The 15934-nt window shown below is 43.3% G+C and overlaps 1 protein-coding gene across 1 annotated transcript in view; it reads left to right on the top strand.

The window, feature by feature from the left end:
- Positions 1-6679: 6679 nt before the first annotated feature.
- LOC120053824 (zinc finger protein GLIS1) overlaps positions 6680-15934 on the top strand; it is a 162536-nt gene continuing 153281 nt past the window's right edge. The window contains exon 1 of the mRNA XM_039001086.1: positions 6680-6944. Coding sequence (XP_038857014.1) covers positions 6680-6944 — 265 coding nt within the window. The remainder of the gene's footprint in view (positions 6945-15934) is intronic.

Below are 15934 nucleotides of genomic sequence, written 5' to 3'. Positions count from 1 at the left end.
CATTATCCACCATCGTTCCTCCCTCCTCGAATGTCATGTTGGCTTTTGTCTAAACATACGCTACTTAGTTAAGTAAAATGGTGTCATACATTTTGCCTAAAAAAATTATAAGCCATATTGCTTGGGCCCATTCATGTCTTTTAGATCTGTGTTGGATTATTTTGCACACTGAATTTACTGTAAACTACACCTTGTGAGTGCACTCAACAAATGTAGCCCTCTCTAGGAATAGGGAAAGGAAAGGCAGATACCTAGTCAGTTGTACAACTGAATGTATTCAACTGAAATGTGTCTTCCGCATTTAACCCGACCCCTCTGAATCAGAGAGGTGCGGGGGCCATAAAGTGTGCTTGTGTGTGTGTGTGTGTGTGTGTGTGTGTGTGTGTGTGTGTGTGTGTGTGTGTGTGTGTGTGTGTGTGTGTGTGTGTGTGTGCGTGCGTGCGTGCGTGCGTGCGTGCGTGCGTGCGTGCGTGCGTGCGTGCGTGCGTGCGTGCGTGCGTGCGTGTGTGTGTGTCTCTCTCTGTTGAAGAGGGTGGGCTTAAGCTGCAACCCTGTCTCACCCCACGGCTATGTAGAAAGAAATGTGTGTGTTTTTTTGCCTGTTTTAACCACACATTTGTTGTTTGTGTACATGGATTTTATAATGACGTATGTTTTTCCCCCCAACATCACTTTACATCAATTTGTAAGCAGACCCTCATGCCAAATTGAGTCAAATGTTTTTTTTAAATCAACAAAGCATGACTTTGCCTTCGTTTTGATTTGTTTCTTTGTCAATTAGGGTGTGCAGGGTGAGTACGTGGTCTGTCGTATGATCATTTGGTAAAAAGACAATTTGACATCTGCTCAGTACATTGTTTTAATTGAGGAAATGTACGAGTCTGCTGTTAATGATAATGCAGAGGATTTTCCCAAGGTTGCTGTTGACGCATATCCCACGGTAGTTATTGGGGTCAAATTTGTCTCCATTGGGGTGATCAGTCCTTGGTTCCAAATATTGGGGAAGATGCTAGAGCTAAGGATGGTGTTAAAGAGTTTAAGTATAGCCAATTGGAATTTGTGGTCTGTATATTTTATCATTTCAGTTAGGATACCATCAACACCACAGGTCTTTTGGGGTTGGAGGGTTTGTATTTTGTCCTGTAGTTCATTCAATGTAATTGGAGAATCCAATGGGTTCTGGTAGTCTTTAATAGTTGATTCTAAGATTTGTAATTGATCATGTATATGTTTTTGCTGTTTGTTCTTTGTTATAGGGCCAAAATAATTGGAGGAGTGGTATATCCATACATCAAATCAAAAATCAAATCAAATCAAATTATATTAGTCACATGTGCCGAATACCTTACAGTGAAATGCTTACTTACAAGCCCTTAACCAACAATGCAGTTTTAAGAAAATACCGTAAAAAAGTAAGAGATAAGAATAACACATAAGTAAAGCATTTAACTGTAAGATCTACACCTGCTGTATTCGGCGCATGTGACTAATACAATTTGATTTGATTTGATAGGTTTCTCACTTTCTTTAGTTGGTTTTTGCATTCTTCATCAAACTATTTGTCATTGTTTTCATTTTCTTAGGTTGTCAGACCTTGTATATTCCGGGATGAGATTGTAAAAGCTTTGTGTTCAATAGAGTCTAGTGTTGTTTAGGCCCGGACCATTACAGTAGTTGTGAGCAGAGCATGTTGAGCATCTGATACATACCTCTTAGGTCGCAGGCTTGGGTGGGTGTATTAGTAGGGGTTGGGCCTTGTTGTTCTGCTCACGGCCTGGACATAGGGGGGGGGGGGGAGGCATAGGTCTGATCTGGGGGGGCCTATATAGGGTGTGGCGAGGGTTTGTTTGGGGTAGTCTCAGCAGGTTGGGGTGTGGCTGGTAAAGCTGTGGTCTGGGTGTAGGTCCTCTTGGCGTGGGTCTTGTTGTTCTGCTCACGGGGTGTCTGTTGCTCTGTTGCTCTGTTGTTCTGTTGCTGTGTTGCTGTGTTGTTCTGTTGTTCTGTTGTTCTGTTGCTGTGTTGCTGTGTTGTTCTGTTGTTCTGTTGTTCTGTTGCTGTGTTGTTCTGTTGTTCTGTTGCTCTGTTGTTCTGTTGCTCTGTTGTTCTGTTGTTCTGTTGTTCTGTTGCTCTGTTGTTCTGTTCTTCTGTTGCTGTGTTGTTCTGTTGTTCTGTTGCTCTGTTGTTCTGTTGCTGTGTTGCTCTGTTGTTCTGTTGCTCTGTTGTTCTGTTGTTCTGTTGTTCTGTTGTTCTGTTGTTCCGTTGTTCTGTTGTTCTGTTCTTCTGTTGTTCCGTTGTTCTGTTGTTCTGTTCTTCTGTTGCTGTGTTGCTCTGTTGTTCTGTTGCTCTGTTGCTCTGTTGTTCTGTTGCTCTGTTGTTCTGTTGTTCTGTTGTTCTGTTGTTCTGTTGTTCCGTTGTTCTGTTGTTCTGTTGTTCTGTTGCTCTGTTGCTGTGTTGTTCTGTTGTTCTGTTGCTCTGTTGTTCTGTTGTTCTGTTGTTCTGTTGTTCTGTTGCTCTGTTGCTGTGTTGTTCTGTTGTTCTGTTGCTGTGTTGTTCTGTTGTTCTGTTGCTCTGTTGTTCTGTTGCTCTGTTGCCCCGTTGTTCCGTTGTTCCGTTGTTCTGTTGCTCTGTTGCCCCGTTGTTCCGTTGTTCCGTTGTTCTGTTGCTCTGTTGCTCTGTTGTTCTGTTGCTCTGTTGCCCCGTTGTTCCGTTGTTCCGTTGTTCTGTTGCTGTGTTGCTCTGTTGTTCTGTTGCTCTGTTGCTCTGTTGCTCTGTTGTTCTGTTGCTGTGTTGCTCTGTTGTTCTGTTGTTCTGTTGTTCTGTTGCTCTGTTGCCCCGTTGTTCCGTTGTTCCGTTGCTCTGTTGCTCTGTTGCTCTGTTGTTCTGTTGCTCTGTTGCTCTGTTGTTCTGTTGCTCTGTTGCTCTGTTGCCCCGTTGTTCCGTTGTTCCGTTGCTCTGTTGCTCTGTTGCTCTGTTGTTCTGTTGCTCTGTTGCTCTGTTGCTCTGTTGTTCTGTTGCTGTGTTGCTCTGTTGTTCTGTTGCTGTGTTGTTCTGTTGTTCTGTTGTTCTGTTGTTCTGTTGCTCTGTTGCCCCGTTGTTCCGTTGTTCTGTTGCTCTGTTGCTCTGTTGCTCTGTTGTTCTGTTGCTCTGTTGCTCTGTTGTTCTGTTGCTCTGTTGTTCTGTTGTTCTGTTGCTCTGTTGTTCTGTTGCTGTGTTGTTCTGTTGTTCTGTTGCTCTGTTGTTCTGTTGCTCTGTTGCCCCGTTGTTCCGTTGTTCTGTTGCTCTGTTGCTCTGTTGCTCTGTTGTTCTGTTGCTCTGTTGTTCTGTTGCTCTGTTGCTCTGTTGCTCTGTTGCTCTGTTGTTCTGTTGCTGTGTTGTTCTGTTGTTCTGTTGCTCTGTTGTTCTGTTGCTCTGTTGCCCCGTTGTTCCGTTGTTCCGTTGCTCTGTTGCTCTGTTGCTCTGTTGTTCTGTTGCTCTGTTGTTCTGTTGCTCTGTTGCTCTGTTGCTCTGTTGCTCTGTTGTTCTGTTGCTCTGTTGTTCTGTTGCTCTGTTGCTCTGTTGCTCTGTTGCTCTGTTGTTCTGTTGCTGTGTTGTTCTGTTGCTCTGTTGCTCTGTTGTTCTGTTGCTCTGTTGCTCTGTTGCTCTGTTGTTCTGTTGCTCTGTTGCTCTGTTGTTCTGTTGCTCTGTTGCTGTGTTGTTCTGTTGTTCTGTTGCTCTGTTGCTCTGTTGTTCTGTTGCTCTGTTGCTCTGTTGCTCTGTTGTTCTGTTGCTCTGTTGCTCTGTTGCTCTGTTGTTCTGTTGCTCTGTTGCTCTGTTGTTCTGTTGCTCTGTTGCTCTGTTGTTCTGTTGCTCTGTTGCTCTGTTGCTGTGTTGCTCTGTTGCTGTGTTGCTGTGTTGCTCTGTTGCTCTGTTGCTCTGTTGCTCTGTTGCTCTGTTGCTCCGTTGCTCCGTTGTTCCGTTGCTGTGTTGCTCTGTTGCTCTGTTGCTCTGTTGCTGTGTTGCTGTGTTGCTGTGTTGTTCCGTTGCTCTGTTGTTCTGTTGTTCTGTTGCTCTGTTGTTCTGTTGCTCCGTTGCTCTGTTGTTCTGTTGTTCTGGTGTTCTGTTGCTCTGTTGTTCTGTTGTTCTGTTGCTCTGTTGTTCTGTTGCTCCGTTGTTCCGTTGCTCCGTTGTTCTGTTGTTCTGTTGTTCTGTTGTTCTGTTGTTCTGTTGTTCTGTTGTTCCGTTGCTCCGTTGCTCTGTTGTTCTGTTGTTCTGTTGTTCTGTTGCTCTGTTGTTCTGTTGTTCTGTTGTTCTGTTGTTCCGTTGCTCTGTTGTTCTGTTGCTCCGTTGTTCCGTTGCTCTGTTGTTCTGTTGTTCTGTTGTTCTGTTGTTCTGTTGCTCTGTTGTTCTGTTGCTCTGTTGTTCTGTTGTTCTATTGTTCTGTTGTTCCGTTGCTCTGTTGCTCTGTTGTTCTGTTGTTCCGTTGCTCTGTTGTTCTGTTGTTCTGTTGTTCCGTTGCTCTGTTGTTCTGTTGTTCTGTTGTTCCGTTGCTCTGTTGCTCTGTTGTTCTGTTGTTCCGTTGCTCTGTTGCTCTGTTGTTCTGTTGTTCCGTTGCTCTGTTGTTCTATTGTTCTGTTGTTCCGTTGCTCTGTTGCTCTGTTGTTCTGTTGTTCCGTTGCTCTGTTGTTCTGTTGCTCCGTTGTTCCGTTGCTCTGTTGTTCTGTTGTTCTGTTGTTCTGTTGCTCTGTTGCTCTGTTGTTCTGTTGTTCTATTGTTCTGTTGTTCCGTTGCTCTGTTGCTCCTGTGGTTGAGGGTGACATTCAGGGTCCTGGCAAAAGTTGGGATTGCTGACTTGTAGAGGTGAACCTAGTCATAAAGGCTGTTCAAGTCCAGGGTGGATTGGTGGGCCAGTCCCGGGAAATGCTTGCATTCACCTGCTGTATGGTGGCAAGTTGAATGTATTTTCGTGGTAGCAGGGTAAAGATAACCACTTGTGCGTTGGGGAAAGTGGAAGAAGCTTTTTCAATCACTCCCTTGAGTGCTGTGGCCACCCTTTCCTGCTGAACCCTCAAGTCGTTTGTGCCCCAGTGAATTATGATGAGGCTGGGGCACCCTAGTCTGTCCTCTGACAACAGCTCCAGGGCATCTCAATTCAATTCAATGTAAGGTATGTAAGGTATTGGCATGGGAAACATAATCCAACATTGCCAAAGCAAGTGAAGTAGATAATAAACAAAAGTGAAATAAACTATAAAAATGAACAGTAAACATCACACTCACAGAAGTTACAAAAGAATAAAGACATTTCAAATGTCATCTCTCTCTCTCTCTCTCTCTCTCTCTCTCTCTCTCTCTCTCTCTCTCTCTCTCTCTCTCTCTCTCTCTCTCTCTCTCTCTCTCTCTCTCTCTCTCTCTCTCTCTCTCTCTCTCTCTCTCTCTCTCTCTCTCTCTCTCTCTCTCTCTCTCCGTGTGTGTTGATCAGATACTGAATCCTCCACTAGATGTCACTACTTAGCCGTACTGTACTGCTATTCATACAGTATCTCCTATTGTCGTCAACTAATAGCCATATCGTTAGCACAGTTTTACATGCAAATGTTATTCATTTAGGTCTACCGCCATTTCTATAAAATGTATATATATATATTTTTTATGCTCCAATAAGGTCTATTCACATCAAGATGATTATATATCTAATTATTATTTTATTTTAAGCAGTATGTGCGATCATGCTTAGGCCAATCCATAGGCATAGGCCTATATAGTTAAATTAATTCATTTGACTAATCACGTGCATACTTTGATTGAGGTAATTATTGATCATTTGAATGGACGTGAATAGGGCTTGTAATGTTCTTGAATAGGCTTTGCTCACACAGGCTTTCTTTTTTATTAATCTTTATGAAATAAAAGACTCTTGTTATATTTCCTTTTTATGCTTTGCTTAAAAATAATGTAATTATACAGACATGAGAATGTAGACACGAGGTAGCCTACATTTAAATTACATTTAATGTTGGCCTATGCCTATAGAACGAACAATACGCATGGGCCTTTTCCTTGGAACCTGTCCATCATCTGCTGTTACGTTAACTTCTAAGCACATCAGTTTGCTCACCAGTAAAACACCAGTAAAACGACTCTCCACGATCGATATCTTCATATCCCACCTACCTTTGGTCCCCGGACAGTCATGCTTGCATTGGTGCGGACAGAGACGCATTGACTCGGATACTGCCGACTCAGTGGATGAATCAGATGTCAGTCAAAGGGAAGATGTTGAGAATTGATACATAGAAAATACTTTAAAATGTACTTTGGAAGCGGAGAGGATGCGGTTGGTTAAGACACGCTTTTCTCCGCATTTTGCGGAAGATGCTGATGTACACCAAGTCCGACCATAAAGGAGTCTACGTCTTCTTCTTTTTGACGGCTTATAAGGTAGGTGTCATCAAGAGAATGAAGATCTCTCACTTCTTGTATATTTTGTATTTATCGTCACGAAATATTCCATGTTATTTGGCAATTCGGAAGAACGTGGGTAAAAAAACATCTGTTCAAGTTTAGGAGATGGTTTGATGTGTCTTCAAATTTTTAAAAGGGATATGTGTTTTTCTCTCCCCGACACAGGTAAATGTGAACACAGAGAATGCACACCGGGAACACTGAAATTCCAATGCAGAAATCCTCAGCACTGTTCGGAATGGTGAGTCACCGCCAAACCCCAGTGTATTCAGACTTCACGGGGCTGACTCTCTCCATGTACAGCAGTAAGTCGGACTTCTGCGCCAGACGCTTCGGAAATGATGGTTTTGGAACCCAGACCTGCCGGAGCCCACATCACAACCCCAGTCACTGTCCGAGTCCGAAGCGGCTCACCACGCCAGAGGAGCGCTATGGCTCTCAAGAGAAAGGCCATCTGACAGCCAAAGCTACCCGCGCGTGTTTCTCTCTCTCCTCGGAACAAGGTAAAGCTTAAGCTATGATTTAACGCGCTCATTGACGCTACTCTGTATCACATAATGTATTTTAATAATATCTAGATGTTTATAGAAACCATTCGGTTCTTTAAATCTAAATCTAAATGTATCATACCAATATTGGGGAAAGGAGTAACACAATTACTAACATAATTTGCTAATATTTATGAGAACAGGGAAACTATTTTTTAGAAGTGTATCAATTAGATCCTCTTATTGTCATTCCTTCCAGTCCTCTGATAATATTTTCAATTATGCCACATATCCATCCGTTTACTGTGAAATGGTGCCAGTTTCTATCTATTTGGCTACATATGGCATCCTTAAGTGCACAGTCGTCTTGATATTTGATCCAGATGTACTGTATCTTTAGTTGACAGATCCGTGTTTGCAGTTGTGGATTCTACTTTTGATAACCCCCTCGTTAATGAAGTGCCGAAGTCACTGATGTATAGACCTGGTCTTAATAAAGAGCATCACAATGAAAGTCATCTCAGTGACACAAAGTGCAGCCACGTGATGGGATTGAAGTGGTATATGTGGAGTAACTGCCAGAGAAGGGAGCACTTTGACTTCCACACTATGGACTATCAACAGATGGGACTGCACTGATTTTAGAGGAAGTGCCAAGTTCTGATTGAGGAGGACAGAGTTTATGAGTGGATAGCATTTATTAAGCTGTTATAGATCACACTTTTGGTTAGGTACAAACCAACTTTATTAGAAACGTTATATTTGTAAATGATTTATGTATCCTATTAGCACAAGTTTATTTTAATAAATAAAATGTAAGAGTAAATGAATGAGTAAATATTTTTAATAAATTGATTTTAAAAGTAAATGTCCTTTGGTGAATTACCTCAACCACATGAGGTAGTTTCATTTCAACCTCAGCCTTACTGAAAGTAAACATTCCTCGAGGCTTTTCTATAATCTCATTTGTAACCTCCTCACTCAGGTTTATAGAGGAGCATAAATTTTCTTCTACATTTTTTTGTGTTGGCTACTGGTATGAAAGCAGTTGTGCTTAATAAAGTAGAGGTGGTATGTACTGTAGCAACAAGTAACCTTGTCTGGGACCCCAATGCTTGTCATAGCTCCTAAATCTAAAGCCTAAGATCTAGCTGTCGGCTAATATGATGATGGCGTGTTGTGCAGACAGTCTGATACCCTTCAGTTCGTTACACATGCATACTGTTTGTGTCAGAGCTACACCCCACATATAGTATTATTTGTACTGTATGTCATGTGTTGAAGAAGGCCTTTCTATTGTTGAAAATTATAGAATTTTTCAAATTATATTATTTTGTTTGATATACCCATTTATTTAATCAGAAATATTTTTTTTCCTTCACTGCGAATCTTGCCCTGGCCTTGAGTGCAGCGACTAGTCTGCAGCCCCTTTCAAGACAACTGATCGTCTGCTTGTCTGGAAACAACGGTCATATACAGTTGAAGTCGGAAGTTTACATAGACCTTAGCCAAATACATTTAAACTCAGTTTTTAACAATTCCTGACATTTAATCCTAGTGAAAATTCCCTGTCTTAGGTCAGTTAGGATCACCACTTTATTTTAAGAATGTGAAATGTCAGAATAAGAGTAGAGAGAATAATTTATTTCAGCTTTTATTTCTTTCATCACATTCCCAGTGGGTCAGAAGTTTACATACACTCAATTAGTATTTGGTAGCATTGCCTTTAAATTAATTAACTTGGGTCAAACGTTTCGGGTAGCCTTTCAGAAGCTTTCCACAATAAATTGGGTGAATTTTGGCCCATTCCTCCTGACAGAGTTGGTGTAACTGAGTCAGGTTTGTCGGCCTCCTTGCTCGCACACGCTTTTTCAGTTCTGCCCACAAATTTTCTCTGGAGATTGAGGTCAGGGCTTTGTGATGGCCACTCCAAGCCCTTGACTTTGTTGTCCTTAAGCAATTTTGCCACAACTTTGGAAGTATGCTTAGGGTCATTGTCCATTTGGAAGACCCATTTGCGACGAAGCTTTAACTTCCTGACTGATGTCTTGAGATGTTGCTTCAATATATCCACATAATTTTTCTTCCTAATGATGCCGTCTATTTTGTGAAGTTCACCAGTCCCTCCTGCAGCAAAGCACCCCCACAACATGATGCTGCCACCCCCGTGCTTCACGGATGGGATGGTGTTCTTCGGCTTGCAAGCCTCACCCTTTTTCCTCCAAACATAACAATGGTCATTATGACCAAACCGTTCTATTTTTGTTTCATCAGACCAGAGGACATTTCTCCGAAAAGTACAATCTTTGTCCCCATGTGCAGTTGAAGACCGTAGTCTGGCTTTTTTATGGCGGTTTTGGAGCAGTGGCTTCTTACTTGCTGAGCGGCCTTTCAGGTTATGTCGATTTAGGACTCGTTTTACTGTGGATATAGATACTTTTGTACCTGTTTCCTCCAGCATCTTCACAAGGTCCTTTGCTGTTGTTCTGGGATTGATTTGCACTTTTTGCACCAAAGTACGTTCATCTCTAGGAGACAGAACGCGTCTTCTTCCTGAGCGGTATGACGGCTGTGTTGTCCCATGGGGTTTATACTTGCGTACTATTGTTTGTACAGATGAACGTGGTCCCTAATTAAAAGGCAGACTAACTAAATGAAGCGCAGAGATATATAAATTGCTCCCAAGGATAAACCAGACTTGTGGAGGTCTACAAATATTTTTCTGAGGTCTTGGCTGATATCTTTTGATTTCCCCATGATGTCAAGCAAATAGGCACTGTGTTTGAAGGTAGGCCTTGAAATACATCCACAGGTACACCTTCAATTGACTCAAATGATGTCAATTAGCCTATCAGAAGCTTCTAAAGCCATGACATCATTTTCTGGAATTTTCCAAGCTTTTTAAAGGCACAGTCAACTTAGTGTATGTAAAGCTCTGACCCACTGGAATTGTGATATAGTGAATTATAAGTGAAATAATCTGTCTGTAAACAATTGTTGAAAAAATTACTTGTGTCATGCACAAAGTAGATGTCCTAACCGACTTACCAAAACTATAGTTTGTTAACAAGAAATTTGTGGAGTGGTTAAAAAACTAGTTTTAATGACTCCAACCTAAGTGAATGTAAACTTCCGACTTCAACTGTATATATGATATATATTATATTATATATATATATGTATCGACACCATTGTATACAAACCCGGACTATGTGGGGGAAAAGCCTGTTCTACTTCATGCCTTTGTGACTGCCTTGGCTACTTTACATCCTGTTGAGAAGAGATGATAGTGTGTTGTTGTGCAGGAGAGAAAGGGAAAGAGGGTAATTACTCGCTCATCCTCATTTATGATGATACAAAATCACACTTTTATATTAGCAATGATCTTTTCACAAAAAGAGGCTCAAAGGATTTGATTATTGTTTTTCCTGGCCAAACACGAAACATATGTCTCCAAATGTGTCTCAGCGTTTATGAGGAGGACCGACTCTTCTGAGCTGAGCACCATTGTGCCCTCACCATCGTCCCAGACCAACATGAATCATGACATTGTCTTTACGATGCTTTTGAATTTGCTTTTTTGTTGTGAATGTGGGAATGCCATGATTACGGTCTGTGCAGATGAGTTTTCAGGAGATACATTTATTGGCCTTTTCTAATTTTCCTGAAAGTAATACATAGGATTGTTCAATGTTGTGCATTTAGAGATATTTATAAAAAGTCAACATGCCCACAAAGTAATGCTCTTTTTAGATTGTATATTCAAACTAGAAAGGGTAAATTTCCTTAAGAAAAATGGTGTGCTTGCTTCAGCTGTCCAATGTTTTTTTTGTGGCAGTGGAAGAATTTAAGATGTTTAATTGTTAGAGGCTTTAAAAAATTGAGGCTAGCGTGTAGTAGAAGAAGGCTAGCGTAGCAGCAGAAGGCTAGCGTAGTAGTAGAAGGCTAGTGTAGTAGCAGAAGGCTAGTGTAGTAGTAGAAGGCTAGTGTAGTAGTAGAAGGCTAGTGTAGTAGTAGAAGGCTAGTGTAGTAGTAGAAGGCTAGTGTAGTAGTAGAAGGCTAGCGTAGTAGCAGAAGGCTAGCGTAGTAGCAGAAGGCTAGCGTAGCAGCAGAAGGCTAGCGTAGTAGCAGAAGGCTAGCGTAGTAGCAGAAGGCTAGCGTAGCAGCAGAAGGCTAGCGTAGTAGTAGAAGGCTAGCGTAGTAGTAGAAGGCTAGTGTAGTAGCAGAAGGCTAGCGTAGTAGTAGAAGGCTAGCGTAGTAGTAGAAGGCTAGCGTAGTAGTAGAAGGCTAGCGTAGTAGCAGAAGGCTAGCGTAGTAGCAGAAGGCTAGCGTAGTAGCAGAAGGCTAGTGTAGTAGCAGAAGGCTAGCGTAGCAGCAGAAGGCTAGCGTAGCAGCAGAAGGCTAGCGTAGTAGTAGAAGGCTAACGTAGTAGTAGAAGGCTAGCATAGTAGCAGAAGGCTAGAGTAGTAGTAGAAGGCTAGCGTAGTAGTAGAAGGCTAGCGTAGCAGCAGAAGGCTAGCGTAGTAGTAGAAGGCTAGCGTAGCAGCAGAAGGCTAGAGTAGTAGTAGAAGGCTAGCGTAGCAGCAGAAGGCTAGCGTAGCAGCAGAAGGCTAGCGTAGCAGCAGAAGGCTAGCGTAGTAGTAGAAGGCTAGCGTAGCAGCAGAAGGCTAGCGTAGTAGTAGAAGGCTATCTCCTCCTCATGGACTGCACCAGATTTGCCAGTTCTTGCTGTGAGATGTTACCCAACTCTTCCACCATGGCACCTGCAAGTTCCCAGACATTTCTGGGGGGAATGGCCCTAGCCCTCACCCTCCGATCCAACAGGTCCCAGACGTGCTCAATGGGATTGAGATCCGGGCTCGTCGCTGGCCATGGCAGAACACTGACATTCCTGTCTTGCAGGAAATCACGCACAGATCGAGCTGTATGGCTGGTGGCATTGTCATGCTGGAGGGTCTTGTCAGGATGAGCCTGCAGGAAGGGTACCACATGAGGGAGGAGGATGTCTTCCCTGTAACGCACAGTGTTGAGATTGCCTGCAATGACGACAAGCTCAGTCCGATGATGCTGTGACACACTGCCCCAGACCATGACGGACCCTCCACCTCCAAATCGATCCCGCTCCAGATTACAGGCCTCGGTGTAACGCTCATTCCTTCGATGATAAATGTGAATCCAACCATCATCCCTGGTGAGACAAAACTGCAACTCGTCAGTGAAGAGCACTTTTTGCCAGTCCTGTCTGGTCCAGCGACGGTGGGTTTGTGCCCATAGGCAACGTCGTTGCCAGGGATGTCTGGTGAGGACCTTCCTTACAAAATGTCTACAAGCCCTCAGTCCAGCCTCTCTCAGCCTATTGCGGACAGTCTGAGCACTGATGGAGGGATTGTGCATTCCTGGTGTAACTTGGGCAGTTGTTGTTGCCATCCTGTACCTGACCTGCAGGTGTGATGTTCGGATGTACCGATCCTGTGCAGGTGTTGTTATATGTGGTCTGCCACTGCGAGGACGATCAGCTGTCTGTCCTGTCTCCCTGTAGCGCTGTCTTAGGCGTCTCACAGTAAGTTATTGCCCTGGCCACATTTGCAGTGCATTCCTGGTGTAACTCGAGCAGTTGCCTCCTTGCAGCATACCTAAGGCACGTTCACGCAGATGAGCAGGGACCCTGGGCATCTTTCTTTTGGTGTTTTTCAGAGTCAGTAGAAAGGCCTTTTAGTGTCCTAAGTTTTCATAACTGTGACCTTAATTGCCTACCGTCTGTAAGCTGTTAGTGTCTTAACGACCGTTCCACAGGTGCATGTTTATTAATTGTTTATGGTTCATTGAACAAGCATGGGAAACAGTGTTTAAACCCTTTACAATGAAGATCTGTGAAGTTATTTGGATTTTTACGAATTATCTTTGAAAGACAGGGTCCTGAAAAAGGGACGTTTCTTTTTTTGCTGAGTTTAGTAGCCTTAGTTTAGTGGGTAACATTGAGTAATGTTAGTTGTATGGCATCTTTTTTTGTGTGGGATCGCGATAGTGTTACTGTGGACATGCATGTGCACCACCATTCAAAACATCGTTTTTCAGAATAGCTTTCAGTGTTGTTTTTTGTTGTTGTTGCCTTTTACGCAGTTCAGTCTATTCCTTTGGGTAGGGCCTCAGCACTAACCATTATACTCAGGTTGTGGTGTGTTTTATATAGACAGTACATGTAAATGATCTACTGGGCTCATCAGGCTTTAGTATCATGCTTCATTTCAGTCTGATCTTATTTCATACCCCTCTCTCTCTGGATGAGACTATAGGGTCTCACATACCCCTCTCTCTCTGGATGAGACTACAGGGTCTCACATACCCCTCTCTCTCTGGATGAGACTATACGGTCTCACATACCTCTCTCTCTCTGGATGAGACTATAGGGTCTCACATACCCCTCTCTCTCTGGATGAGACTATAGGGTCTCACATACCCCTCTCTCTCTGGATGAGACTATAGGGTCTCACATACCCCTCTCTCTCTGGATGAGACTATACGGTCTCACATACCTCTCTCTCTCTGGATGAGACTATAGGGTCTCACATACCCCTCTCTCTCTGGATGAGACTATAGGGTCTCACATACCCCTCTCTCTCTGGATGAGACTATAGGGTCTCACATACCCCTCTCTCTGGATGAGACTATAGGGTCTCACATACCCCTCTCTCTCTGGATGAGACTATAGGGTCTCACATACCCCTCTCTCTCTGGATGAGACTATAGGGTCTCACATACCCCTCTCTCTCTGGATGAGACTATAGGGTCTCACATACCCCTCTCTCTGGATGAGACTATAGGGTCTCACATACCCCTCTCTCTCTGGATGAGACTATAGGGTCTCACATACCCCTCTCTCTCTGGATGAGACTATAGGGTCTCACATACCCCTCTCTCTCTGGATGAGACTATAGGGTCTCACATACCCCTCTCTCTGGATGAGACTATAGGGTCTCACATACCCCTCTCTCTGGATGAGACTATAGGGTCTCACATACCCCTCTCTCTCTGGATGAGACTATAGGGTCTCACATACCCCTCTCTCTCTGGATGAGACTATAGGGTCTCACATACCCCTCTCTCTCTGGATGAGACTATAGGGTCTCACATACCCCTCTCTCTCTGGATGAGACTATACGGTCTCACATACCCCTCTCTCTCTGGATGAGACTATAGGGTCTCACATACCCCTCTCTCTCTGGATGAGACTATAGGGTCTCACATACCCCTCTCTCTCTGGATGAGACTATACGGTCTCACATACCTCTCTCTCTCTGGATGAGACTATAGGGTCTCACATACCCCTCTCTCTCTGGATGAGACTATAGGGTCTCACATACCCCTCTCTCTCTGGATGAGACTATAGGGTCTCACATACCCCTCTCTCTCTGGATGAGACTATAGGGTCTCACATACCCCTCTCTCTCTGGATGAGACTATACGGTCTCACATACCCCTCTCTCTCTGGATGAGACTATAGGGTCTCACATACCCCTCTCTCTCTGGATGAGACTATAGGGTCTCACATACCCCTCTCTCTCTGGATGAGACTATAGGGTCTCACATACCCCTCTCTCTGGATGAGACTATAGGGTCTCACATACCCCTCTCTCTGGATGAGACTATAGGGTCTCACATACCCCTCTCTCTCTGGATGAGACTATAGGGTCTCACATACCCCTCTCTCTCTGGATGAGACTATAGGGTCTCACATACCCCTCTCTCTGGATGAGACTATAGGGCCTCACATACCCCTCTCTCTCTGGATGAGACTATAGGGTCTCACATACCCCTCTCTCTCTGGATGAGACTATAGGGTCTCACATACCCCTCTCTCTCTGGATGAGACTATAGGGTCTCACATACCCCTCTCTCTCTGGATGAGACTATAGGGTCTCACATACCCCTCTCTCTCTGGATGAGACTATAGGGTCTCACATACCCCTCTCTCTCTGGATGAGACTATAGGGTCTCACATACCCCTCTCTCTCTGGATGAGACTACAGGGTCTCACCTGGAATGTTGGAATATTATTTTACATTTTTGCCATAGAGCTTCTCTCGGCGGGGAATTGAGAAAATGGTTTTAGAGTAAAAAGCATACATTTATCAAACATGTATTCAGAGAAAGTGAACTTTTCTCTGTCTTTACCAGTTCTGTATCAGTCTTTTGTCAAAGATATTCAACTTATAGATAGATAGGAAGAATATATTAACTGACAAATGTGAGTTGATTTCTATAGATTTCTTTCCAGACAAAGGGTTTCCCTCACCAGAGTGTTTGAAGAGGCAACACTGCGAGCCAACTGATACCATAACATATTTCCATGCCTTAAATTCCTCAGAGCCTAATGTAGCCAAACTGTCACTTCATGGGGATTTAATCAGAGACCCTGAGATGTCTGAGATTGGTGTGTTCAATAGAGGATCACACATCAGGAAAGATCCATAAGGGCACTCGAGGGGAGACCCAGAGTGAGTGTCAGTGTGATAGTGCCAGACCTGAACTGTGTTTGAATCAGTAGTGACTCCTTCCTCCCCACTAGTAAAATGGAATGGCCCAGCCGGAGATGATAATAAATATGTCTTAGACTGAAGGCCTTATGTCATGAAAGCAGCTAACCGGGTTTGGGGACATTCCTAAGAAAAGTGTGTTGTGCCAGAGGAAAGTATGTTTAAAGTGAAATGATTTAAAAAAATCTAGCTTCAGTATGATGTCTTCTGTATTAAACTTTTTGAAAATGAATTGTAATCAAATAATGATGATAATGTTAAACGTTGAAATATATATATTTTTTTTATTATAGTCTCAGGGGGAAGAAAAGCCACAAGGTTTGCATGATATTTAGAACCTTGAATAGAAATGTTAACACGGGTCCCAAATGACACCCCATGGGCCCTGGTCAAAACAAGTGCACTAAATAAGGGATAGAGTGCCATTTAGGATGCACTCTACCTTGGGGCTACTGAACTGTAAATATCAGT

Source organism: Salvelinus namaycush, chromosome 9 (genome assembly GCF_016432855.1).
Source record: "Salvelinus namaycush isolate Seneca chromosome 9, SaNama_1.0, whole genome shotgun sequence".
Classification (NCBI taxonomy): Eukaryota; Metazoa; Chordata; class Actinopteri; order Salmoniformes; family Salmonidae; genus Salvelinus; species Salvelinus namaycush.
Note: the sequence above shows the minus strand (reverse complement) of the source record. Positions and strands in the feature narration are given on the sequence as shown.